This window comes from Felis catus, chromosome B3 (genome assembly GCF_018350175.1).
Source record: "Felis catus isolate Fca126 chromosome B3, F.catus_Fca126_mat1.0, whole genome shotgun sequence".
Taxonomy (NCBI): Eukaryota; Metazoa; Chordata; class Mammalia; order Carnivora; family Felidae; genus Felis; species Felis catus.
The window spans coordinates 136,663,408-136,690,641 of record NC_058373.1 but is presented as its reverse complement, the minus strand read 5'-3'; the positions used below and the strand labels follow the sequence as shown (position 1 = coordinate 136,690,641).

The following is a 27,234-nucleotide window of genomic DNA, read 5'->3' as shown; positions in this document are numbered from 1 at the left end:
ACTCTCCGCCTCTTTCTCTCCTTCCTGGAAGAGGCATCGCTGTCCTAGGAAAATGTGCTGCTCTTGGCATCCTCTCTGGGCCCTGCTAGGTGTGGGGCTCTATGAACTGCCCCTGCATCATATACGCGCATGCACACACACACACACACACGTTTAATTATGGGAATTGAGACTAAAATAAACAAGAAGGGAATCTGGAAGGGAGAAGCCAGGTGTGGTGTGTGTGGGTGTGCGTGTGAGGGTGGGCGGGTGGCCAAGGTCAGGCTGAGGTTGACAGACAAGGCTTCAGACCTCCCCAGTTCCGACCTGGGAGCTGTGTGGCTTGCCTGGTAGCATATACATTCAACAGTTACTTAGTGAGCACTTACTACGTCCCAGGCACTGTTGTAGGCACTGACACGCAGCAGGGAACAGAAAGACTGTTCTAGGTGGGAGAGGTAGGCAATAAACAAATGACATAAATACGTAATTGGTAAGGGGGGTGATAAGTGTTATAGAGAAAAATGAAGCGGGATGAGGGACTAGAGAGGGAGGGAGGGAAGGTTCTATTTAGGATCAGAAAATAGAACCTCCCTGGTGCCAAGTGTGAGCCTTGGGGCTTTTCCTTGGTGGTCACATCCTTCCTCCTGCCTCTCTGCAGGTCGACCAGTTGTTCGCTTTCTGCCTCAGCATCTATCGGTCCCTCTGTTACCCACGTCTCCATGAAAATGCTCCCTGGAGGACTGTTCCACAGGACCACCTCTGGGGTCTTATACAAAGGTGGAGGCCTCAGAGATCACTGAGGCCAGGGATTCTCCAACACTCGATGTCGTTTGTCATCCGGGACATGCCAATTAATACTGAAACAAGATACCGCTGAAACCTATCAGAATGGCTGATATGAGAAAAGCTAGCACACCTGGGATTCTTGTTTTTGAATTCCTTTTATTTTTGAGAGAGAGATAGAGTGTGGGTGGGGGAGGGGCAGAGAGAGAGGGAGACACGGAATCTGAAGCAGGCTCCAGGCTCCGAGCTGTCAGCACACAGCCCGACGCGGGGCTCGAACTCACGCACCGCGAGATCAAGACCCGAGCCGAAGTCGGACGCTTAACCGACTGAGCCACCCAGGTGCCCTGCAACTGGGATTCTTCTACATGGCTGACAGGAATGGGGATTTGTCACTGGTATGACGACTTGGGAAAACTGGTCACTTTACTAAAGTTGAACACATGCCCACCCTGGGGCCCAGCGACTCCCATCTGAGGTGCACGCCCAACAGAAATGCGGACACGCACGCACCAAAAGACGTGTGCTGGAATGTTCGAGGTATACTGTTCATCATTGTCCCAAACTCCCCAGAAGTCCGCCACCAGTGGAACAGAGAAGCCGGCAGCTCAGGATACCGCACGGCCGTGGGAAGGGACACCCGTCATGTGGACGAATCTCACACGACACGGGAAGAAGACACAGGGATGAGGCCGTTCGGAGGACATTCAAAACAACCTTTACTGTTAGAGGTCAGGGGAGTGGTCACCCCTTCTTGGCAGGAGGAGGTGGGTGGTAGTGTAGAGACGGGGTTAAAGAGGGGTACAAAAGTGGGGAAGGGCTGCTAAGATCCTCCCTTCGCTGCAGATGCTGAGTGTCCTCTGTTTGCAAAGTTCGGTGGAGCTGTGCACCTATGTGTGCTTTTTGTGTGTATGATACGTTAATAAAAAGTTTTAAAAAGTCAGTGCTGTTCGGCCCTCCGCTCACATGCATTCAAGAAGAATCTCTGGGGGAAGAGTCAGGCACAGGTACGTTTCATAGGGTTCTACTGTGCGGCTTCAGGCAGGAACTGCTGACTTAGCCCGACCCGTTCGTTCTGGACGTGACCAACCCGTGACGTCAACGGACAGGCCGGCCTGTCTTTGTCTTGGGCTTTGTGGACCTTTACTGCAGTGTCAATGCTCCCAGCTAGGATGAGTAAGGTCCAAGGTTAAAAAAAGCAAATGTCCACCAATTTACTTTCGTAGCCTTGTGGGTGGCGTTCTTTGTTTGGCCCCAACATTCGGATTCCCTGTTATATGGCGGGTGGAGCTGTGGCTAAAAGCACTGCCTTTTGGGTCAGAAAGTTCTGGTTCAGATGTAAACCACCACTTGTACATTGTGGGATTATGGACAAGTCCCCCAACCTCTCTGGGCCTCAGTTTCCTCATCTGCGACATAGCACCTGCTAGGAAGGTTGTGTGGGTACAGCAGGATGACGTCATTTGTTAGTGGAGGGGTGCCTGGCTGGCCCTTTGCCCCGCATGAAGAAATCATGCTACGGGGTCGGAAACCCAAAATCCTCCGAGGCGAAAGGGCCTTCGAAATTGAAATTCAGAAGAATATTCAGAATGGACCAAGTGACGTTTCCAGCCCCCTCCCCCACGCCAGCCTGTGGGGATGGAAGCGTCTGGCAACGTGCCAGGAGCATCCTGGCCGCTCAGTGCACGTGGCCGTGGGTGTTGTCCTTGCCACCTGATGATGCTGACATCTTGTGCCATTGGGTCTATCCCAGAAACAGGGGCCCTCTTCCCTGGCCCTGGAGGAAGGCTTCCCTCCGCTGTGTGCCTGCTGGGGCTTGTCCACATGCTTGCTTGTTTGCTCCCCTACCCTCTGCAGCCCAGCCGCACCCCACGGCGTCCCGGCCCCCCGCAGCTGGATCCCTGAACCACCCTGCCCCTGTGGCATGCTCTGCTCGTCTGCCCAGGCCCCTTACCCCAAACCCAAACCCCCTTCTGCCTCCCTCGTTTCCCTTGCTCTTGTTCCGTCCATCTTCTGCCTCCCTGCCTTCCCTCTATCCGCCCTTCTCCTCCCCCTCTTTCCAGCCGCCTGTCTCCCCCCCTCCCCTCCCCCCTCCTCCCCCTTCTCTCAAGTCCCTCCTGGCTCCGTTCCATCCCCTGATTATCTCAGTGTCCCTCTCCCTTTGCTTCCCCGCTTTCCCCAGTTATGTCTTCTTCTTTCTTTTCTTCTCTCACTTATGCCTTATCCTCTCCCCCCTTCACCTCTTCCTTCTTCTCCATCATCTCTGCACTTGCCTCCCTTCTCACGCCCCCCAGTGTCCCCGGCTCTGTCTCTTTTATTTCCCCCCCCCACACTCGCTCCCGTTCCCCACCCTCTTTCCCCTTCTCTCTCTCTCTCTCTCTCTCTCTCTCCGTCCTGGGGAGTTCCAGAAACATACCCATATATGGCCTCCATGTCAAGGATCACAAACGACGACGTCACGTGAGGGCCAGCGCTCGGAGATGCTCTCTGCCGCGAGGTCCGTAATTGACGCGCCGCCGTGGAGGAACCGAAGGCGGCATGGCAGCCTCCCCCGGTGCAATCTTCAAACAGGAAATCCGAGATGCACAACATCTTATAGTTTGGCTTGCCATCACTGGTCATGCGGTGGGCCCGAAATAAACTCCCTGCTTCAAAGGAAAGTGCTTCAGAACTGCCTGGGCAGAGCGGCCAAAAGCTCAGGGCCAGGGCAGGAGGAAAACTCAGGGAGGATGTTCTGAATTAAGGCACTCTCAAGAAAACCCTTTTTAGTTCCCCCGAATTGGGCCCCTGTTTCAGAGCCTCACAGGTAATGCATGCTTTCAACGTTCTTACACAGACCTCAGGGAAGGTTGCTTGGCTGGGACTTAACCACTGCGCTGCTTGGTCGTGATTCTTATCATCAGACCGCTTGCCTGCGTCCCTCTCTCTAGTCTCTTGTGTCACAAAGCATGCTGGTGACTTTCACTTTGGACCTGGGGGACGTGGAATCAGCTGTGTGCACACACGTACGCATTCTTTTGGGGGACGCTCACTCAGAGTCTCACTCTGCCGTGCACTTCTGGACGTGGAAATGAAATGGGGTTATCGGTGTTGCTATTGTGGGTTCCGTAGGTCTTGGGCAGTATCCGGGGGGGACAAGTGACTTTCAGAAAGGCTTTCAGGTCAGGTGAATAGATAGCTATTTTTATGCATGGGGGCATCAGTGTCACGTACGTCCATGGCGTGCCTCTGTGTGCACAGTTTTGTGGGGCGATAGCAGCCCGGTGCGGTGAGCTGTGTCTCCAAGCTGCTCGGGGCTTACGAGAGGAAATCCAGTCCGCAAACAGAGACTGACACCATGTAAAGAATGAGAAATGCTTTGTGAGATTTCACAGAGCGCTGAGGGAATGCAGAGACGCTAGAGTGCCTCGTGTGTGTGTGTGTGTGTGTGTGTGTGTGTGTGTGAGCACAAGGACATATGCAGGGAGGGGACAGCTTTTGAAAAGATGGCTGGATGTCACCAGGCAGAAGGACAGGGCGAGGGACCTCCAGGTGGAGGGGCAGCTGGGGCAAAGGCAGACAAGTCAGGGTGGGTCTGGGGTGTCGGGAAGTGCCAAGCGGCTACAACAAAGGCTCATGAAGTGGGGCAACACTGGCGTGGTGGGGAGGGCAGCCAGAGGGAGATGCAGATACCCCCGGCCTGGCGGGAAGATGGCACGTTTGCTGATTGCGTTGGAGCAAAGGCGGTTCAGGTGCGATCTGACTTTAGGTAGCTCCTCGGAAGCCAGGGGAATGGAGGGGAATGAGGAAGAAGAGGGGCAGCGCTCCTTAGGGAGGACAGGTAAATGACGGAGACAGCAGGCAGGGCAGGGGCCACCCCCCTGCAGAGGGTAGCAGGACTCTCCGCCCATAAGGGAAAGCTGGGGTGTGAGGCAGGGGTGGAGAGAGCTCCCGGGGCCCCGGGGCAGAGCCGGCTGGGGCCAGAAGAGCAGCCACGGCCCCTGCCCTCGGCATCCGAGGCCTGGGGTAGAGCCGGGGCGAGGCAGCCCCAGGCAGATGCCCCAGTCACTTCCAAAACAGTTGGATGGGTCCCGACAGCTGGTGGCAGGCCTGTTTACAGCTCGGCCTCCTCCGGGAGCTGGCGGTGGCCCCCACCTGGCGCTGTTCTCGTTTGCATCATCCATTCTTGCACAAACAGGTCAGGCCCTGAGTGCCCCAGGTCCTCCACTGCCCCCACTCCCGTGACCTCACGACGAATAACATGGCAATCAATATCCGCGAGCAACTCGTCGGACACCTCCTGGGAGCCAGGCACTGGCCCAGGGCTTGAGGTGATTTCTCTTACTGCTGTTTCTCAGGGGCATCCTGAGTTAGAGGTGATCATGACTCCCATTTTCTAGATGTGGAAACTGAGGTTCTGAGAGGTTAAGGGTCTTGCCTGGGGCCAGACAGCTAGGAGGTGTTAAGTTCGGGATCAAACCCTGACCTCTTGGCCTCCAGGGTTCACATTCAAAGCCACGGCCTCCCTGGGGCCCAGCCGCGGTAAACAGACCCGCCCCTGGCACAGTCAAGGCATCATAAGGTCCCTGTATATGGTGGACCGGCTAGATCCAAGAGAGTTCTCCCAAAGGAGTCACAAAAATATCTCTGGACCCGCCCAATGTCCTTCCATTTCTGAGCTACGGAGGGTCAGGCTGCCCAGAGGTGGCCGGTTGCAGGACTGGTTTGTATTTTTACCTTTTATGCTTAGCACCTTCTTTTGGACTAATTAATGCCCAGGAATATAATTGGCTCCTAACTTGCCTGATTTTTTAAAGAAAGGGACACAAAGGAGAGGGGTAGAGAAACAGGAAAAGCAGGCAAACAGAGAGAAGAAGAAAAAGATATAAATAAAGGCAGTGGGGGTGGGGAGCGAAAAACAGAAAGGAGAAGGACTTTGGTGGGACCCTGATTCAAAGATTTCCAGGCAGTACTGCGGTTGGATCCAGGTAAGGAGGGGGTCTGGGAGGGCCCTCCTGCCCCGCTGAGACTTCCCAATGTGCAGACCGGAGCTAGGGTTTCCAGAGCCCCCGGCCCCCCGGGGCCAAGGTGAGGGCTTATGTTCTGCTGCCCAGGACCAGGCTGGGCAAGGCAGCACTTGGGTTGCAGAAGGGCAGGGGCGATGGCTGTTGGAGTCTCGGACCTAGACCGGAAGGCCCCCTCCCCCACCCCCGCAGGCTGCCGGCACAGATGGCAGGGCCTGGCATTTGCCGAATCCTGGGCAGAAACTGGGTTGGGGCCTAGAATCCAGCACCCAGACCTGTTTGCAGCTGAGCCCCACTGGTGGGTCTGGCTGCAGTAGGAGAGGGACAGGATGATGGGTCAGGAGGCGTGCGGAGGGGGCTAGGGCCAGCCCCCTGCAGGGCCAGCAGGTGAGGGAAGAGCCTTCCGTCTGGGAGACTGAGGCAAAGGTGACCGAAGGGCCCGGAGGTTCAAGCTTGGGGCCCAAAGAAATAAAAAGGAAACCTGGCCTTCGTTGATGCTCCTCTAAGCTGGTGCTCACGGCGCCGCCTCAGATTGTGGACCTTTGGGTCTGTGTGGAATTAATGCTTTTCCTTGGAAAACAGATGGTTTTCCACCCACAAACAACAAAAAAAATTTTTTTCCATTGTTTTTCCTACTTCCCTCTCTCCTCACCCTCTTTCCTCCTGCTTTGGGTGGCTTCCTCAATGTACACCAATAAATAAATAAACCCCCAAGACTGGTTGTCAGAGATCCACGCAGAGTGAGGTCAGCAAAGGGCGCTCACCTCCAGACCAGACGGGGCCCTGGTCTCCCTGGCCCATCGGATGGGCAGAGCCGGGTGGCATGGCTGAGCGGGAACAGAGCCAGCTTTGGACGGGTTCAAATCTCCCGTCATCACCTCCTACCTGGGTGACCTTGGGCCAGTGCCCACCCCTATCTCAGCCTCAGCTTCCCCTCCATACAATGGGGAGAGAGCCTGTATGGTGGGGGTGGGGGAGACCTGCTGCCCCCCCCGAGCAGTTCCCCTTGGTAACTTCCAGCAATCCTGGCCCAACCTTGGAAGCCTAAAAGTCCTGGCCTGAGGGAAGCCAGGGGCTTGTAAACTGCATCAAAGGGTCGGGGATTAGCAGAGCTGGGAGGGACTTCTTAGAATCTTTAAGAGTCTGGACAAAAGGCTCAGAGTCCCCAGCAGCTGTGAGGCCCGAGAGCCAGCAGCCAGAGGCCTGTCAACACTGCCCCACTGCAGACACCTACCCTAGGGCTTTGACCTGAGCCCCTCCTGGGGCCCCCAACGAAGTGGCCTGGATTCCACTCCCCATCTCCTCAGGGCTGGCTCACCCCCCGGCAGAAACTTGCAGAGTAAGTGACCCCTGGCTGCTGCCCTGAATACTCATTGTCAGAGGGTCCTATGAAAAAGAAGGGCAGGGAGGCCAGTTCTCAACCCATTGGGCCAATTGCGACCCAGGCCTCAGTCTTCCCTTCTGCACTATGGGAAGAGTGCTACCCCACCCCACCAGGTACTGGGAAGGTCAAATGGTGCAGTGGACCACAAATACCAGCTCCCTTTAGGATTTAGGTTTTCAAGCAGTAGGACCCAGGAAGGGGAGAGAACATTTGAATGATTTACAGCCATGAGCCCTCAAGCTAGAAGTGTGTCTGGATTTTCTAGAACCCTCTACAGCCTGACGGAATGGCAGATCGGAGAGAGAAGTTTTGACAGAAACTTACTGGGCTTTGCATGGAGTGGGGTCAAAGACCTTGGGGGCCAAGTCCCCGCTTCCTCGCATGGCCCCGGGCCGTCAGGATTGCCTCGGGCCGAGGCTCATGTGATCTTTGCAAGAACCTGAAACTTTTGCAATTGGCAGATGGGTAGATTATGTATTACATATACCGTATACGCTTGTAGGATAGATGTGCACGTATCCCCATGTACACATAAACACGTAGACCTTCTGATTACACACATGGGGCCTTCAGTGTGACTCCGGCCTTTCCTCAAACCCACAGAACAGAGGGATGCTGCTGTCGGCTACATGGGGGGAGGACAACGGTCAAGTCTGATGCTGTAGGCTTTCGTCTCTTCCTTGTCAGTTTCTCCCTGATGTGCCTCTGTTTCCTCATCTGTAGAATGGGAACAACAATACTCTTATCACAGATTTATCAGGCGGCTCAAACTCACAACGTGTGCGAGACCATAAATTAACTGCAGGGGAAGGCATTAGGGGGTGGTTTTGCAAACACACATTGCGATCTGCAGTGACAGATGTACGCGACAGTGTGCTGTGTACGAGCTAAACCGAATGGTGAACACGCCCCTCTCACACCTGAGAGACGCTTGTGGACACCGAGGAATACTTACGCCACACCTGTCATTTGTAGGCTGTCGCCTCGTATATAAATTCAAACCCGCGATTGAGAGGAGAGTGGAACAGGTTGTGACTCCTTCCCGAAGCTCCTAGGACGGCGGGTGACGTGAGTAGGAAGGGCGGAGGGGGCAGGAGGGACCCTGGGGAGCAGAGGATTTGCAATGAGGGGACAGAATCCAGCCTGGGTGCTGACCCCATCACTGACCTAGCCACCCGGTCTTTTTAATGGAGGACGGTGTAGGAGAATCCAAGCCCCTCAGAAGGAGCCTCCTTGGAAACTGCCAACTGGGAACGAGGTCCAAGCGAACGTCGTCCCAGCAGGGATGAGTCAGAGCAGAGAATCACGGCATCTTGGGAGCCATTGAATGACATTAGACGATTTTCCTGGGCCACTGGCTGCGTGCCAAGTGCTATTCTCCGCATGTATACATGTTACCTCATTTCATCTGATGACGCTTCCAGGGGCTGTATGCTCTGAGTATCTCCATTTTACAGATGGGCCAAGTGAGGTCCCCGGGGTGGGGGAAGTAACCTGCTCCCCGTCGCACAGCCAATAGGTGGCAGGGCCGGGGCTGAACCCGGGCAGTGGGACACCCGTGGCGGCACCACCTGCCGGTGCAGTGATCTTGATAACAGCTCCGCTTCCAAGGTTTGACTCATTCATTCATTCATCCAGCATTTAATAAACATCTACTATGCATCTGGCCTTGGGTTATGTCCTGGGGTCATGACACGAATGTGATAGAGTCATGCAATTTGGAAGTTTCTGGATTCTATGGGGAGATAGGCCCAGAGCAGGCCATTAGAGCAATGGAGGCAGCTCTGGATGCTTCAGACATCAGATCAGGGAGGCTTCCTGGTGGAAGAGATGCTTGAATGGCATCTGGAAGGACGACTGGCCATGTGACAGGCAGGGAAGGGCCGGGCAGGTGGATGAGCCGGGTTCCGTCTACGAACAGCCTCACGTCTGGAAGTGGCTTGTCCCGGCTCATACTCCTGACCCCGGTCCCTGGTTGAGAGGCAGCCTGGGGTGCTGGATGATGACTGCCAGTTCCCCTCCTTGGCCCATGCCCTCCCAACCATGCCCCCATCACCAGTTTTCCGATAAGACACCGACGGAGCCACTCCTCCCACTGCAGCTCCCAACAGCCCCGGGTCCCTACCCTCCGCTCCAGAGCCACTGCCCAGGCAGCCCCTGGTTGGCAGCAAGCTGGGATCTGTGGGAGGGAAGGGACTGAGGGCAAGAAGGACCACTTTGCAAATGCTATTGTTTCATCCTCAGCACATCCTCAGCCCCTGCAAGGGCCCATGTCTGTGTGCCCATTTCACAGATGGAGAAACTGAGGCCCAGCTTAGAGGAACACTGACTATGGATGGGCCGGGTGCTGCTCAGAGTGCTTTGCATGTGCTAAGTCAAGGAACCTTCAGAGTCGCTGTTGCCCCATTTTACAGAATCCACCTGGAGAGAGAGCTCCACTGGAGCCAATGTTTGGGGTGCTGCAAAGGGGGCAAGAGAGGGGCCCCCGGAGGCTCCAGGGGTGGCCCCGGTCTCTCCTTTCCAAGCTGGTCTTGGACTGGCTGCCCTTGAACTCCCCTCCCTCTGCAGGCCCCTCGCTTCCCCGGGTAAAACCACCTGCCTCCTGCTTTCTCTGGGAAAGGGCTATTTGTTATCCCAACCAGCCTCCCAAAAGGTCCCTAGGGACGGCTGGCCTCTCTCCAGGACTCAGGCCTAGAAGGTGGCCCAGCCCTGGGCAGAAGCCTCAGAAATCAAGCTGGGCAGCATGCAGAGAAAGGAAACTGAGGCCAAAAGAGGGACAGGGCATCTCCCAGGATCAGTGTCCCTCTCTCTGACATGACATAGGCACTCTTATTATGTCCGTTTGATAGACAGAGAGCTTGGGATTCTAAGGGATCACACAGCTAATCACTGGCAAGGCTGTGACTTGAATCTGGTCAAGCTGACCCCACAGGCTGCTTTATAACTGCCCCTGCCTCTGAGACCGAGCAGCGCCAGCCGCCTCCACCCCCCACCCCCACCTCCTCCTCCAGGAGACAGACCCCAGTGTCCCTGGCAGGCATCCCGGGCCTGTAACTGCTTAGGCCCAGGGCTGCAGAGTCCCCTCCTGAAGCAGCCTGCTGTCACCTCCTAACGGCCAGGCCCAGAGCTAAGCCTGTGCACCCCTGGGCCCTGATTCTACCACCAACCCCTTAATACTACTCCCTCGTGTCTCCGTTTCGCACGTGAGAAAACTGAAGATACATAGCTTTCCCAAGAGCAAGAGCTATCTAGGCTCAGTGGGGTGTGGGGGAGTTTGCCCTCTCCGGGGCTGAGACCCTCTCCCTCGGGGTCCCTTCAAGGCCATTTTCTACCTCGCCTGTCTATGTGCCCCTTCCTCTGGGTAGGTCAAGGGCCTGATGCGGGCTCCCTGCCCAGGTGTAGGTCAGGCATCCTGGCTGGATGAACATGGCAGTGTCACCCCCGCCTGCTCCGAGCCGATGCGTGCGCTGGTTGCTTGGATGGCGTTCCCGGAACACCGGCGCTCCAAATCCCAGCTTTCCAGCTATCTGTCCTTCCTTGTGTGAACCTTTTCCTTCCCCTTCCTGCACCTCAACTGCCTCATCTGTAAAATGGGAGCAACCACACAGGGGCATCAAGTCCTTTCAGAAGGAGCGGAGGTATAGAAGAATTAACGTCAAGCCGAGGGAAGACGTTCCTACTTTCTAGAGCTGTTGTCGGGACAATGCCCTGAAATAACTGACAAGTCTCTGGATGCCACCAGACCTGTTGGGGAGGGTCTGGGCCAGACCTGTTGGGGAGGGAGTCTGGAATTGGCTGTAGGGGACTGACAGGTCCAGGTCATGGTTACCTGGCTCCTCCCACAGGCGTCTGGTCAGGAAAGGGGCCCAGTAGCTGCTGTCCTTACCTCTGATCAGCTCATGCCAGGCTGCAGGGCCAATGGCTGCGGGAGGGGGTCCTGTCGACTGCTTGCTGGGCCTCCTACCCAGACACTGCCCCCGCACAGGCATTGGCTTCTAGAACATGGTGAAGTGGGTGGTCTCATTCCCATTGTTACTGATAAAGGAACTAAGGCCCAGCAAGGGGAAGTGATTCAAATAAGGTCACACAGCTAGTAAGTTGCAAATTGAAACTAGACCTGGGGCTTCGGACATCCGGATCTGAGACCCTTCTGCTACCACCGGGTTCCTTATTTCCTCATGACTAATGCTAAGCTCTTTGCCTATGGTAGACCTGTTAAGGTGGCCATAGGGGACCCTGGGGGACAGGGAGTTTGGGGGTTAATAGCACAAACACAAACCAAATGTCTCACTGAGTTGTAGAGGCTAAAGAACTAGAACAGCACTTGGAAACCCAAAACTCTCTTTTTGCAAAGGGAAACTGAGGCCCAGAGAGGGGCAGGGACTTGGCCAAGGTCACACAGCACTCTAGCATCAACATGGATACTATAACCCAGGTCTCTGTCTCTCTCCAGTGTCTTCCCCCTTGTCAACCTGGCCTGGAGCAGATGCCCTCAGATGGGGGCACAACGATGCCAGGCGAGGCGCTGGGCACCAGCACTTCCGGTCAGTGTAGCACCACATGTGGGGATTCCTGCCTTGTGCCAGGTTGGGGTGGGTCGAAGCCTGACCCTGGCCCTGGGGCAGCCAAGGGGGTCACCTCTCACTGGGCAGAGCCCATTCCCCACCCTCCCGAAGGTGAGCTGGGCCCACCCAGACCTCAGGCACAGGGAAGCAGGGCGCCTGGGTCAGCTGGGCTGGGGACCCACCTGGTTGCACAGCGCCCCTGTGGGGACCAAAGGATCAGAGGACACGCTCTAGGCCATCCTGATATTTAACAGGTGGAAAAATCGAAGGCCAGAGAGAGGAAGAGAGGTGCTCACAGTCAGTTGTTATGTGAACCTAAATCTCTTGATTCCCTGTCTTTGGCTATTTTTACGATACACAAAACTAATGTTGATGCTGCTACAAAAAATCAACATCCCAAACATCAGGCACAAAATGATTCTGAGGTCACAATGCCCCTTCCCCTCCTCTAGTGTGGAAAACCAGCATGGCCACCTGACATGTTGATCTAGAAAAGTGTTCTCAGCCCTGGCTACGCACTACAATCGTTAGGGAAGCCTTGAACATTGCAGTGCTTGGGCCCCGGCCCTGGAGGCTTTGAGTCCATCCATCTCGGGTGAGACCAGGGCCTTGGCATGTTTTCAAGACTCTTGGCCAGACCTGAGAACCATACTTTAAGATGATTTTGACTGCATAAAAAAAAAGCCCAACTAACATTTGCTTAAAGCAGAAGGATCTCCAGTCTCTACCTATCAAGCCAGAGAGGGCAGACCAGCATTGGTTCAGGAGGTCAACAATACCATGAAGGACCCAGAAGACCTAACAACATTCACTCTGTCAAACTCATGGTACCGGCACTTTTCCCCTCATGGTTACAAGATGGTTGCCGCTGCTCCAAGCATCAAGTCCTCCAAACACAAAGCAGGGGTGTGGGTGAGGAGTTATTTTCTCCACTGCTGTCTCTTTTATTAGGAAGATGAAGTTCTTTCTAGGAGGCCCCAGCAGAATTTTCTTTATGTGTCTTTGGACAAAGCTAGGCTATAGATCCACCCTAAACGAGTCACTGGCCAAGGGGGTGAGATCATTTCAACTGGCTTGGAATAATCATGATTCATCCATGGGAAAGGGCACTCTGTTGTCTGAAGAGTTCTGCTCGGGCACTGCTCTGTTGTCTGTTGTTCTGCTGTCAGAGGAGATGGGGCAACTGGCTGTTGGGTAGGCGGTCGTGAGGGTACAGTAAACTTTAACCAGGCATTCTCTTCCCATGGCCTCGGGAAGAGGACCCAAGGTCAGGTCCACACATGAACTACTGACCACAGCCCAGAGGGAGAAGTTATAGCAGCAGAACACTTCTTGGAAGAAACTAGGCAGGCATCCTGGAAGAAGAGGCACACTCGATCTGGGCCTTGAGGAGTGACAAGGGATCCTGAGGAGTGCAGAAAGGAGGAAGATGAGTCGGCACAGCCCAAGCCAGGGCGCTGGGGTGGGAGCCGCAGGTGGGTTGGGGGAAAGGTGCGTCTTCACCTTACCTGGAAGGTCAGGTGTGCTGGGGGAATGGGTGCAGGGAGAGTAAGAAATGGATTCAAAGGGCTGGGAGTCCCGGGCAACAGGTGCAGGTAGAGGAGGGACTTGGTGAAGTCTGGGGTGTGGGTCCTCAGAGGGGACGGTGGGTGGGTGGGGCTGGGATACCGCCATGAAGGCCACTGCCGAGGCAGGCAGGAGGAGATCCAGGCCTGAGCCAGCCAGGATGGGTGGAGAGAGGCAGACAGAGGGGAGTGATAACCAGCGAGACTGAGGCAGGGCACAGAGTCATTGTTCCCAAATGCCTGTGTGACGCTCGCTCGCTGATCTGCTGTCTTCAGACCTGCAGCCTCCTCTAGCTGTGCTTGAAAAGCCCAGACCTGCTTAATAATAACTTTGCTAGTGCCGGATGGAGCAGTCGTTGTGACCCTCAGGGCTGTTACCAGAATTAGAAGGGTATCTATCAATATCAGGGTATTTTTTTAAAATTTTTTTAATATTTATTTATTTTTGAGACAGAGAGAGACAGAGCACGAACAGGGGAGGGTCAGAGAGAAGGAGACACAGAATCCGAAACAGGCTCCAGGCTCTGAGCTGTCAGCACAGAGCCCGACACGGGGCTCGAACTCACGGACCGCGAGATCATGACCTGAGCCGAAGTCGGCCGCTCAACCGACTGAGCCATCCAGGCGCCCCTCCTGTTTTATTCTTTATTCTTCAGTTTTTCTCCTAAGTGGTGGTTTCCAGTCACCAGTGGAGCTTTTCAAGAGAGGTGTCATCCCTGGGCCACACTCCCAGAGATTCTGACTTCATTGGTCTGAGACAGGGGGTCCCAAGCACCAATACTCCTTAAAACCTAGTTTGTATACTTTTTAATGATTTTATTTCTTTATTCTTTTTTAAAATTGTTGGGCTCCATGCCCAACATGGGGCTTGAACTCACGACCCCGAGATCAAGAGTCGCGTGTTCTGGACCAACTAGAGCCAGCCAGGCGCCCCTACTTTTTAAGTAGATGTGTTATTGCAGTATGATGCGCTCACAGAGGTGTGTAAATAAAGATCACGCTTGAACAGGTCCTTCGCAAAGAGAACCCACCAACTATGTTACCACTTAGCTCAAGAAATACCAGGGGCGCCTGGGTGGCTCAGTCGGTTGAGCGTCCGACTTCGGCTCAGGTCATGATCTCGCGGTCTGTGAGTTCGAGCCCCGCGTCGGGCTCTGGGCTGACAGCTCGGAGCCTGGAGCCTGTTTCGGATTCTGTGTCTCCCTCTCTCTCTGCCCCTCCTCTGCTCATGCTCTGTCTCTGTCTCTCTTTCTGTCTCTCTGTCTCTCTTTCAAAAATAAATAAACATTGGGGCGCCTGGGTGGCGCAGTCGGTTAAGCGTCCGACTTCAGCTCAGGTCACGATCTCGCGGTCCGGGAGTTCGAGCCCCGCGTCGGGCTCTGGGCTGATGGCTCGGAGCCTGGAGCCTGTTTCCGATTCTGTGTCTCCCTCTCTCTCTGCCCCTCCCCCGTTCATGCTCTGTCTCTCTCTGTCCCAAAAAAATAAACGTTGAAAAAAAAATTAAAAAAAAAAATAAATAAATAAACATTAAAATAAAATTAAAAAAAAGAAATACAGTGTGGTTGGCTCTCCAGAAGTCTGGCCCATATGTCTTCCCAGTTAGTAGCCACCAAAGGTCACCGTTGTGACTCCTGTCACCACAGTTTAGTCTTCCTGTGCTGGCACTTTGTATAAACGAGTCATGGATAGATGCTCTTTAGGATCCGACTTCTCTCACTCGCTATGGTTTGTAAGAATCGTCCCATTGTGTGGAGTGGTGGTTTGTCTATCTTGTTGGTGCATCACGGGAATACACCCCAACGCGGTCACCCATTCAACACTCAACCCATTCAAATGTTCAGAGACACTTAGGTAGTTTCCACTCAGTTTTCTTATGAATGGCACTGCTATGAATATTTTGGGGCTTGTTTTATGGTGAATACATGTACCTGGTTCTTTTGACCCTAGAGCTGGGACTGGAATTTGGGGGTCACAGGATGCATTTGTTCAGCTTTAGCAAATGCCATCAATTTTCCAAAGGGCTTTTTACCATCTGATACTCCTACCAATGGTGGTGGGTGATCTGGTCGCTTCACGTGCCCCGCCCCCACCCCCCAACACTTGCTATTGCACATCTTTTCCATGGGGGCCATTCTGTTGGGTAGACAGTGGTGTTGTATTAGGATCTTAATTTGAACGGCCTCCCAAACACTTGGGAAGTCCGGCATCCTTCCATCTGGTTCTTGGCCACTTGGATATCCTTGGGCATCGGTTAGCTAGAGCCGCAAGGATGCTGTGTAACAAAGCACCCCAATTAAGCACTTATTCTCATGCTGTGGGTCTGCGGGTCACGGCAGCTGGGCTGACGTAGGCTTCCGGTTGCAGTCTTGGCTGGGAGGGGCTCCCCTGTGCGGGTTGGGCTCAGGCTGCCCCAAGTAGGTCCACTCTGGGGCCCAGCTAATGGGCAGCGGCTCCGGGGCGACACAGACCCACATATCAGTAGTTGCTTTACCAGGTCTACCAACGTTCATCGGCCAGAGGAAGTCACAGGGCCAAGCCCGATCTCAGCGGGAACAGGGATACCCTTGCCTCCGGGGAGTGGGGAGTGAATATTTGCTAAACAAACCAAATTATAGCACTGGTATTTGGGGTAGTTTTCAAACGGCCTCATGGGTTCTAATGTTCCGCCAGGGCTGAGAACTACTGACCTACAGTCACACTGCCTGTTCGCCGGTCAAAACAGAAAGCAGGCTTCGTTGATTTGACTTTATTTCCGAAAATGAGTTGATTCAACCAAAGTCCACTTCTCCCCGAGGCAACTTCTTTCAAGAAGAGAGTCCTTGGAATTCACACGGCAAATCGTTTTAATGATTGATTTTAACTAGATCCTGCGGACCCAAGGGGCAGGCCCATGTCTGATTGATCTCTAACATTCTCAGCCCCGGCCCAGCACAGAGACCAGGTGACGTGCTGGAATGGGAGGTTGTTGGAAGGAAGGAACATAGACATTGTTGTGTACTCTCGGTGACGGCAGGGATTTTTGTCCGTTGGCATCATTGTTATATCGCCAGCGCTTAGAGGCGCACCTGACACGGAGTAGGTGCTCAATAAATACTCTGTCAGTTAGTGAAGCATGCATGCACGTGTAGACAAGCTGTCTGGGACGGAAAAATGAATGGTGGGCAAACGGATGGTTGGTTGCATAGAGAGATGTAAGAGCGGGTGAATGGGAAGGTGGGTGGATACATGGACGGGTAGGTGGACAGATAGATCAGGGGACGGGTCACGATCGGTTGGATGGATGATTAGGCGGTTGGATAAATGGACAGATGTAGATGGGTAAATGAGTAGGTGGGTGGACAGATGGCTGCACGGGAGAATGAATCAACGGGCAGATGGGCGAACGATCGGATGGATGACTAGATAGGTGGGTGTGTTGATGAGCAGACGAGTGGATGGAGAGATGGGGAGCTGAATGGATGTTTGAGTGGATCACGTGACAAAATGAATAGATAAACAATGATCGTGAGCTTGCCAGAGGAAAGCACAGCCTTCTCTGCTGGTAAACATAACTCTCTTGCCAAACTGTTAGTGACCAGGATGGTTTCGGTCTCGTCACAGGGCTTTCTGACTTACTGCGTTCTCCTCCCCTCGGAGTGCCTCTTCTGGAGGCCGGGGTGAGAGGCAGAAGACAATGACCATGGAGATCAGCGCTCGGGGCGGACAGCGTACCATTGGGAATGAGGAATACAGCCTGTATAGCAGCCTGAGCGAGGACGAGCTGGTCCAGATGGCCATTGAGCAGAGCCTGGCTGACAAGACTCGGGGCCCAACCACGGCTGAGGCCACTGTGTCCACACGAGCCAATCGCCAACCTGCCCATTTCTACCCATGGACCAGGTGAGCGAGGAGAAGCCAACTAGGATACCCGTGAGGTGCAGATCCCAAACGCTGCTAACCCAAGACCAAAGCCTCGGTCTGTAGGGTACCTTTTTACAGCTTAAAGACTCACGTTTGTTATCGAAACTTACCGAGGTTTGACAGGCCAGGCACTCTAGTAGGCGCTATACTCGTTTCACCTCATTTAACCCTCTTACAGACCTTCCAGGAGGCTCTCTGCTATATTCCCATTTTATAAAGGAGGACACGGAAGCTCAGGGCTGGTAACTAGTCCCAGGTTGCACAGCTAGTGGATGGTGTTGCGGAGACTGGAACGATCCGGTTCCAAAGATCATGGCTCGGCTTTGTACCACTGGCTTTATATTTGAATGCGGTGGGGTTGATGTTCTGAGTCCTGAGCAGAGCTCCCCACCTTACCGATGCAGTCTTCCTGGGAAAACACGTCTGAGAAGCAAGGGACATTTGCCCAGCAAAGTCACCCATTCCTCCTTGGCTCTGGCTCCCCTGTCTCAGCAGGACCTCAATGGCAGGACCTCCTGGGGCAGCACCGTAGAAATATGATGCGAGCCACCCCCGAAGTTCCACACAGGCAATTCTGAATCTCCTCACAGCCACACTACACACAGAAAGACAAAGAGGTGAAATTAATTTAGGTGGAAAATATTATCATTGCCACGTGTCCTCAATAGGAAAATTATGAAGGAGACTTTTACGTTCTCTTTGTCCTACCAAGTCTTTGGAATCCAGTGTGCGCTTCGCCCTCACAGACCATCTCAGTTCAGGCTAGCCGCATCGCCACGGCTCACCAGCCACATGTGGACAGCACAGATCCAGAGGGTACCTTCTTTGCAGGAGGGGGGAACCAGAGAGGTAATCAAGCATTGGATCTTAAGATGCTCTTAGGGAGGAAAGCTGTGTTTAAAAATGCTCTGTTCCTCACCGAATCCAGGTCAAGTCCGTATTTGGGGGTGGTGGTGGTGGGTGGAACAGTTATGTTCTGTGGCCTCAGGACACGGGCCTCAAATCTCATTGTCTCCAGGGGCGCCTGGCTGGCTCAGTCAGTGGAGTGTGCGGCTCTCAGGGTCGTGAGTTCGAGCCCCTGGTTGGGCATGGAGCCTACTTAAAAAAAAAAAAATCTCATCGTCTCCAGCAGCCAGCTGACTTTCTGTGTGGCCTTGGGCAAGTCCTGTAAGCTCTCTTAGCAACAGGGGACAGACCGTCTCTAATATCCGGTCTCAGTTGACAGGGTTGAAGGTGGGTGGTGGTACCTCCCAGCCCTGTCCTGATGATAGCCACCAGGCGCTCCCCAAAGTGACTTTGGCCGTTGCTGAGGCTGGACCTCCTCTGCCAGGCAGATTGGGCAAGGACTCAGGCTGCCCCGCACCGAGGAACCCCTTCTAAGGGGGAAGATGGGCAGCCTCCTTGGGCGGCGGGAAGGAGTAGGAGGCACCAGGTCACTGGGCTGCACCTGAGGGTGTCCCATGCTGGAACCCAGCCTTAGAAACAGAAGTGACTTCATGGCCGGTGCTCTGGGAGGCCCTGGTTCCTGTTCCGGCTGGTTCATCCTAAGTCAGACCACAAGTTCCTCTTTCTCAAGAGGAGATCAGATAGAGAGAACATCCCCTGGGGTATCTGCAGCCTTCTCCCCAGTGTGGGGGGGGCCCCACCCCCCGGCCTCCTGGGGACACTTACAAACATTAGAACCGAGTGGGCTCGTGGGGTCCGGACCCTGACCTCCTCTTTCCTCTGGTGGGCAAGGAAGGACAGACCCACCATGGGACACAAACCCTTATCCAGGCTCCTGAGACAAAAGCTCTCACAGAGGAAGGGAAATGACTTACCCAGGGTCACACAGCCATCACCTAAGTTCCAGGCACAAGTAATACAGGGGAGGGGGTTGACCCTGCACCTTCTCACTCCTGATGGGAGCTGAAATCTCCCAGATTCAGCTCTGCCCTTTCATCTCTGGAAGACGGGCAGGCTTGGGTCCTGCTGGGGAAGCCCATGCCTCCCCCACCCCCCGCCCCGCCCCAGATGCACACTGAGTGCTTTCCATGCGCCCAGCACACAGCCTTTCAGCTAATCCTTCCAAAAGCCGCGCAAGGTGGACATTTCTGGGCTCGATGTTATAAACGTGCACCCAGCAGGACCAGGAACAGAACCGACGTCTGTCCCGCTCTGCCGCTCGGACGCTTAACCAGCTCTGCCCATCCTGCAAAGGCCTCTTTCCATGCCTCTCCTTCCTCCGCTTTGAAGTGGGGTTTGGGTCTCATTACAGCCACCTCCTACCCACAGAGTTTCAGGGTCCCCAATGGCAAGAGACACACTGGTTTGTGCCCACGTTCCCAGACATGGCATTTCAAGGAGCACAGGACCCAGTAGAATCCTTTTATCCCCAAAGAGCAGAGTCGCCATCAAAGCCCAGAGCAGGTGTCGGGACAGGACATCGTACATGTCCCAGGGCTCCACATGGCTGGCTCCTTCTCAATGGAAGGTCACCTCCTCAGCAAATCCTGCCTGATCACCCTTCCAGGTCAAACAGGTCTCCCCCTTACTCGCTCCCTTGGCTGTTTCCTTCATCGCCCCAACTATGACTTACAGTTTCTATGTACTTGTTTCGGCCACGAGGGCAGGGGCCTCACTCATCTTCCTTCCTGTGAAGCCTCTTGTCTAGCACACAGCTCATGACCCATAGCAGCCACCAAATGGCTGTCTGTGAGCGACTACTGGGTGAATAAAGGAATGCATAGAAAGGTAGCAGAGTAGAGTGGAAAGAGAAGTGGGTTTGGAGGTTCAAATCCTTCTTCTGTTACATACTGGCTGTGTGACCTTAGGCACGTTACTTAACCTTTCTGAGTCCCAACAATCCTATCCTTAAAATGGTAATAACAAAAACTTGCCTAGCCGACATGCAGTGTTCTTATGAAAAGCAAATAAAAATGGCACCTTCTTCACATCTCCCGGCTTGAGTTGACCTTCCCCCACCTCCTCTCTGAGCACCCAGAGCGCCCACGTCATGACCACCTCTGTTTCATGGACAAGCTTTTGCGTCACTATAGGAAGGCATTATCTGGCCTCCTGAGAGTGTCCCCAACTATACTATACAACCTCTTTAGGGACAGGGAGCAGATATTGCCTACTTTGGTATCCTCAGTGCCCGGCAAAGGGCTTAGATTGTTGTAGGTGCCCAAGAAATGTTTTGAGGCAAATAACTGCATTTCAAAACCAATAAAATGCTCTATAAATATAATTTATTGTTTTCACCTTGTGACCAAAATGGCGACTGTGGACGCAAAGGTCAACTGAGACTTCGGGGTCCTAGAAATGAAAGCCAGATCCACATCCCAGAGAAAATATAACGTCCCCTTCTAAAGCCATTTTTTTCCAGTTTGCTTCTCTCCCACCACGATGTAAGGGATGAAGTCAGAAACATGCATAGGGATCATCTGCTGAACTTTGGCCCCCTGAGGGCTCCCTGAAAGGTAGACCCAACTTCCCATCCCATGGAGAAGTAGGGTTCATGCAGCCACGAACCAGAGAGCCCAAGGTTACGATGATGGACCAGCCCACAGTGGGCCCAGGAATCTGGGTCTTCCCAGTCTTTAAAGTTCTGCGCGTTTTTAAGGTTACATTTCTAAGACGACAATGGAGGAAAGCATAAAGTAGAAATTTGTTTGGGTTGATGTGTGCACAACTGCAGAGAATTCAAATCAAACCACCCACACCGACCGTGCTCTTAGGAGGTGCCAGGTGCCTTCTTGGCACCTGGATGTGAATCAGGCCTCGTCCCTCTCCTCCCCAAGTTTGCAGTCTAACAAGGGTCCCAGATGTACACAATGGCCCAACAGGAAGGGCGCAGCAAAGAGGCTTGCCTCAGTTTCAGGAGGACACAGAGAGGGTCGATTCCCTTAGTCAAGCAGGTGAGTTTTGCAGGATGAATAGGAGTTCGCAAAGTAGGCTGGAGGAAGCAAACCTCTTTGAACCTCTGGTTGGAGCCACCGGTGTTCAGCCGGGTCCAGCCGAATTTAATGCCCTCCCTGGGGCTGTCAGCTCTCGGAGAAGTTGGGGAGCCTTGTCATTGCAGCCCAGGTCCCCACTCTCCCTGAGCCTGACCCGTGTCTGGAGTAGGGGCCAGGACTTTTGGTGACAGTGCTGTACTCCTGACCCCCCGAGCTGCCGCCTACGTGAAGGACAGGGGCCCTACCTGGGCCTCTTCCAGGGCACGACCTTTGCCCACATCCTGCCAGGTTTCTCTTACCTCTGATGACTAACCCCGGTGGTTTTCTCTGCTGGGAATTCCCCCCCTGCCTCGGGGCTGAGGGGAAGTGGGGCCCGCAGCCTTGACTGGACCGGCTCCCCATGTAGCGTGAGGCTCAGCTCAGCACTCGGTTGCTCTGAGCGCTTGCCCTGCCCATCCCCCTAAAGCCGAGTTCACGACTGACCACAGGGTTCCAGGAGGAGTCCCTGCTCTCTTTCGCCCCCTCCCCGGAGACTCTATGGTCTGCATCCCAGGCCCTGGCACAAGGCTTGGGACGGAGCAGGGAGTGGGAAACTCTTGTTGCGCGGGACTCGGTCTGCCTGCTTCCTCCTCTGCGAAGCGGGAACAACATCCAGCTGGTGGGGAGGACAGAAGTGAGGCGAGGCCCTGCATGGTCGTGAGGGACATCCCCGTCACCACAGCTGTCACCCCCAGCCGCCTCGCCGTCCCTGTCTTGCTGTAGTTATTTTGCCAGAGATTGTCCTGGTCTTAGGGTGGTGTGATGGGTTTTTATTGGCGCTTATCGTCTTGCTAAAAACATCCTGACAGCAGTAACACACAGGCCAGTGATGAAGGTGGCTGGGACTCCAGGATCCTGCCCAGACAGAGACGCAGAGCTTTGTCAGGACCACACAGTGGCGGGGCGGGGTGGGGGGGGGGTGCTGTGAGCTGGGCCCCAGGCCGCCTTCCACCCTGCCCAGCATGCTCTGCTTTCCGGGGGGTGGAGAGGGGCCTCGGCAGGGCCAGGCTTTGCACAACCGCCCCCTTCCCAGGATGTGGTCTCTTAGATCTGTTTGACACGCAAAGTTTCCACGTGAGTTCATTTCAGCAAAGGCTCCGCAGCTACAGAAGCAGTGGGGAAACCCCCCCGTCCGGTCGCGCCTCCACATCTAACAAATGAGGAAACTGAGGCACAAAGGGGGGGCGGGGCCTTGCTCAAAGTCGCAGGGCCGGTCAGAGTAGAGCCCTTAGAGCCAATGACAGGATGAAGAGGCAGGAGGCAGGGGCATCAGGACCTCTGCAGACAGACCTGAGTCGGCCTCTGCTCTGCTCAGCTGCGTGCGAGCCCGGGGCAGTGACCCACCTCCCGGAGCCTCAGTTTACCCGTCTGTCAAGGGTGAGGACGTTCGTACCCGCTCTAGAGGACTGATGGATGGGCGCACACAGGTGGTGGTCAGGAAAGGTGAGTAGTAACACTCAGAAGAGCACGGAGGAAGGCAGTGACAGTGAGGAGAATGAAGGTGGCCGGCCTGGCGGTACCCCCGCGCGGAGATGGCCAAAGCAAGGCGGGCCGGCTTCCTTGTCTTGCCTCCACCCCCCCTCCAGGTTCTGGCCTATCTTGGAGGAGCGTGGGCCTCCTCAGGGTCACAGTTCTAGCACCTGCAAACACCACAGGGTGCTGGTCACACATAGCAATGTCCTCAGTCCCACGGGGCACCCCCGAGGGGTGCGGGGGAACCAGGCCAGGCCTCCTGGAGTGTCCATGGCACCTGGCACCCCAATCAATTCGATCTGTGGCGTGGCCACCACACCCCCTTTCACCCCTCCCATCCTCACCAAAGCCCAAGGGGGTGGGGAAACTGAGGCTCGGAGAAGTGAAATCATGATCAAGTTAGTGGTGGACATGTGCCGAGCACCCCCGTGCCTGGACCCCAGCTGAGCTCACTCGCTCCAGCCTCACGGCTTCCGACACTGGGTTATGCAGAAAACTAAAACCCAGAAAAGCTCAACCGGTCTGAGGTCACAGGGCCGGAGAGTGCCAGAGCCTAGATTTGAACCTGTGTCTGTCTGACTCCAAGCCCTGGCCCCCCCGATGGCCTTTTGCTGTAACTGCTGTCCTGCGTGTTCCTGGGACAGCAGGACCCTCTAACGAGGACCCGGCGAGGCGGATGCGGGAGTCCAGACCTGGTTTGGCTTCCCAGCCACGCTCCCTTGTCCCCCCCCCCCGACAACCTCCAAGAACCTCTTGCCCATCCCTGTTGGGACCCAGCCTGGCCAGCCCGAGACTGAGCCCCTTCCATCCAGGGACCTGCCGCTGACTCTTCTCACATCCTCTCTGGTGAAGAATGTCACCTTGCTTCGTATCTGCCTCCTGCGGGGTTGGCTGGGGAGGGGGCCGTGGGGGCGGGGATGAGGTTAACCTCATTGTTGTCTTATATGGTCATTTAAATCTCCCAGGGCTTCCTCCAAGGGCCAAAAATAATCCGGAGACACAGCAGCTGTGTCCAGCACACAGAGAGGACCCGGCCATCTGCTTTGGTTCAGAGCCCTGTGTCTGTCTGTCAGTCTTTCCCCTTGCGATCCCTCCATCCTGGATCCTGCCTCCGGCCATGACCCGCTTCTCTTATGCAGAGTATTTTTCCCTCTTTCACTCCTGCCCTGCACCCTCCAGGTCGACTGTGCCTCCTGAGAACTCGCCTGCCTCGGGCCCCATGGGCCTGTTCCAAGGGGTCATGCAGAAATACAGGAACTCCCAGCTGGCGTAAGTGACCCCCAGCCCCCGAGACCGTGCAAGTTCACTCTTCCGCCTAGGGTTAGTGGGGGGTGGGGAGTGGGAAGCAGACCCCAGGAAGGGGGGCATCCTGGAGGGACCTCCCGGGCACACCACTCTCACGTGTGTCCCCCCTGAGACCCAGCTGAGCTGAGCTTAGCAGTCACAGACTCAGTTCAAGACTGTCAGTGGGGCTGTGCCTGTGACTGAGCCCGCAATGCCCCCCACGTGGGCCCCGGGGGACGGAACAGCCCCGTGGAAGATGGCCCTAGGACCCCCCCCCACAAAAGCCCAGAGGAACTCTGAGCCGAAGCTGATGAGTCAGCTGCACCTTCTGTTTATCTCAGTTTCCCCCCTGCGTCACCATGGGTGTATCTGAGCATATCTACAACGCTTACGCCTGTGGTCTTTGTTTTGCCTCGTTGCCTGTATTTGTTCAGTGCCAGGCGGTAAAATCCAGAAATAATCTGGGCTGCAGGAGGGGTTCTGTGTGCCTGGCACCAGGGTGCTGGGCTAGGTGCGTCCTTGGAAAACGGATCCGTGCTGCCCCTTCTCCGCCCCCCTGTATCGACCCCAGAAGCAGCTAAAAGCAAAAGAGGGGCCCCCCGTCGCGGGAACCCCTATCTCCTTGCTCCAGTTATGTTGCAGAGAGGGGAGGAGGCAATGGGCCAGTGTTTTGAGTCTCTTCCCAGCTCTTTTCAAACCCTGCCGCCCTGACTTCCTTGGGGCTGTGGGTGGAATTCTGACAGTCTGGAAAAGGGGGCCCCAGACTCTGGTCTCGGCACTGCTGCCCCTTCCTGTGTGGCTGCCTGTGAGTCGCTGTCCCTCTCTGAATCTCCCTTCTCTGTGAGAGAAGGTTGGAGAGGACAGAGCGGCCTCCGGGGTCGTGTCTAGCTCCTCGGTCTCTGAGGGTCTGACACCCCCAGCAGCCTCCCCCTACCTCAGGGCGGGGCTTTGGCTGAGCTCCTAGAGCAGCAGTTGGCATGTGCGCCCGAGAGCTTCAGGGTCCTTGCACCACAGCTGGACGAGAGCCAGGCTGGGCGGCAGGTCCTGGGAGTGTTCTCATGAGACTGCGCATCCCCCACCCCCACCCCCACCCCCCGCCCCGTCCACGAGAACAGCCAGCCCTCCTCTCTTCCCCTTCAGCTGGGGTCCCACGGGACACCTGCCAGGGGAGCCGGGATACATACCCAGCCGGGCTCTTCCTGACGCCAGCAGGGGCTGCTCTGGCCGCTCGTAAGAACTCACCAAGGTGGTAGTGATGGCGTTGATGGGGACTTCGGGGCTTATCTGGTCAGTTGCCCAGTTCGCTCGTGGGTCTGTAACTTAACCGGCATCTGTGCTCTGAAGCTATTAATAACACGAGGGGCTGAAAGTCAGGAGGAAGTGCCGCTCACGACGGAGGAAGCAGCTGGGAGGGTCAAGGGGCCGGCCCCGTGGACCCTCGGGGCCCATCCTGCCCCCTGACGTGGGTGAGCGCCCTGGGAACAAGGCCTGCCTCCGGTCTCACCTTCTCACTCACGGCTGTCCTGGTCCTCACTGACGCAAGGGTGGAGGGAAGGGAGCTCAGTGAATGAATGAATGCATGAGTGAAGTAGCAAAGAAGTTGTCATTCATGGTAGCCCTGAAATCTCTCGGACATTCAGAAGTTTAAGACTGTGCAGGCTTCACACGTATTAGTCCTTCAAGGATGGAAGTCTTTCAGCAGCTAAAGCTTCTAGGGGTGAGGGTAAAGGGTGAGGAACAAGGAGGGGAAGACCCCAGAGACATGCTCACTGGAAAGAGCCCCCCTCTGAGGGACTCTGGTCTCAGAGCTGCTTGATGTGCAAACTGGCCCCAAAGGTTCCCGGTAAGTGCTAGCACGCTGCACTGAAACAGCTCCCACGGGGTCAGTTACCCATCCGTCTGGGGGCCGGCACTGTCTGCCCGAATCCTCTTGGTAGACGTGGTCTCGGTGTAACGTTAAATGCAGCCCTGCAAGGCGCAGGGACAGAGGGCTTCCTTCCCTAATTTTCTTTTGGCCACCAAGGAGCCCCGTCTAAAAGAGACCCTCGGTTTCCATCCGTGGAAGTGAACGAGCCTGCCATGTGTCGTAGACTTTCCCTACATGGTGCCCACTTGGAGATAAAGGCGTGGAAGGACCCCGGGTCCTGGGCTGCTCGCAGGGGGACCAAACAGTGGCAAGGCTCGACCGGAGCCCCCACATTTACTTGTATAGGCCAGCTTGTCCTCCAAATGCACAAAGGAGGCCGTTGCAAAGAATGTTTTGAACAAGATACAAATAAAATTCCCAAAGAAGCAAGCAAAATGCTAGTAGGGGAGAGGTCATCTTTTTGGAAATGGGAGGAAATAGAAGAGATGAAGGAGTGAAATAATCGTTAGCTTCTGGAAGTTTCCTTCCTTCCTTCCTTCCTTCCTTCCTTCCTTCCTTCCTTCCCTCCTTCCTTTCCTCTCTGCCTCTTTCTTTCTTTCTTTCTTTCTTTCTTTCTTTCCTTTCTTTGAATATTTACTGAGTACCTATTATGGACCAGACACTGAGCTAGGCCCTGAGAATGAAATCATGAGAGATGGAAGAAATAAAGGTGCTGTCCCTGTCTTCCTGGGACTCATAGTCCAGCGGGGGACACAGATAGCATCAAATAACTGTTCAGAGACACGCAAAGGCCAGTGGTTACATGAGGGCTTATGACCGGAGGCAGGGAGAGGCTGACCTGGGCCTGACAGGCTTGACAGGCCTGAGGAAGCTGTGATGGATAGCTGGTGGATGGATAAGCCAGAGGGGCCAAGGTCAGGGCCAAGGTCGGGGCTGAGTTCCAGGGCACGCCCATGTGGTTTAGGAAGGATTATTCTCCTTATTGAGGAGGACACTGCCGGCAGGGGGCTGAGCACCTGTTCCAGACCAGCAGGGGCCAAGCAGGACCGAGTGGTCCCACAGCCAGCACTGCCCCCGGCCACCAGCAGCCCCGCGTTCCCTCTCCCTGTGGGGAGAAAAACGACCCGCCCCTCCTCTGCCGCCTGGGTCCTGAGGAGTGCCCCGCCCCTTGCTGTCACAGGCCTGTGGACCCGGTGCTGAAGGCCATCAAGGAAGGTGATGAAGAGGCCTTGAAGGCTATGATCAAGGCGGGCAAGAACCTCGCAGAGCCCAACAAGGAGGGCTGGCTGCCGCTGCATGAGGCGGCCTACTACGGCCAGCTGAGCTGCCTCAAGGCCCTGCAGCAAGGTGAGGCCGCGGCTCCGGGTGCAGCCAGGGCTGGGAACAGGACTGGGGGTGGGGCTCCTTCTTTTCCGGAGCGTCAACTGTCTTGGGCAGGGGGAGGGTGAGAG

General features: G+C 55.2%; 1 protein-coding gene and 3 long non-coding RNA genes across 6 annotated transcripts in view; 1 reads left to right on the top strand and 3 right to left on the bottom strand.

Moving 5' to 3' along the window:
• Positions 1–1,467: 1,467 nt before the first annotated feature.
• On the bottom strand, positions 1,468–3,320 carry LOC111560917. Its single transcript, XR_002743247.2, has 2 exons — positions 3,182–3,320; positions 1,468–1,932 (listed from the first exon to the last, which is right to left on the bottom strand). It is a non-coding gene; the product is annotated as an uncharacterized LOC111560917 (long non-coding RNA).
• Positions 3,321–7,598: 4,278 nt separating this feature from the next.
• On the bottom strand, positions 7,599–11,551 carry LOC109500996. Of its 2 annotated transcripts, XR_002158942.3 has the most exons (3): positions 11,039–11,486; positions 8,108–8,254; positions 7,599–7,869 (listed from the first exon to the last, which is right to left on the bottom strand). It is a non-coding gene; the product is annotated as an uncharacterized LOC109500996 (long non-coding RNA). The 2 variants fall into 2 exon arrangements; XR_002158941.3 differs by lacking the exon at positions 8,108–8,254 and having other exon boundaries at positions 11,039–11,551.
• Positions 11,552–16,013: 4,462 nt separating this feature from the next.
• On the bottom strand, positions 16,014–26,970 carry LOC109500995. Its single transcript, XR_002158938.3, has 2 exons — positions 25,101–26,970; positions 16,014–18,277 (listed from the first exon to the last, which is right to left on the bottom strand). It is a non-coding gene; the product is annotated as an uncharacterized LOC109500995 (long non-coding RNA).
• The window catches only part of ASB2 (ankyrin repeat and SOCS box containing 2), a 28,758-nt gene continuing 18,479 nt past the window's right edge, over positions 16,956–27,234 (top strand). The window contains exons 1-3 of one of the 2 annotated variants that reach the window (XM_023255984.2): positions 16,956–17,161; positions 23,812–23,901; positions 26,964–27,130. In XM_023255984.2, the coding sequence (XP_023111752.1) occupies positions 16,956–17,161; positions 23,812–23,901; positions 26,964–27,130 (463 nt within the window). Of the gene's footprint in view, positions 17,162–22,126; positions 22,603–23,811; positions 23,902–26,963; positions 27,131–27,234 lie in introns of those variants that run through there. The other variant, XM_023255987.2, reaches the window with a different exon arrangement.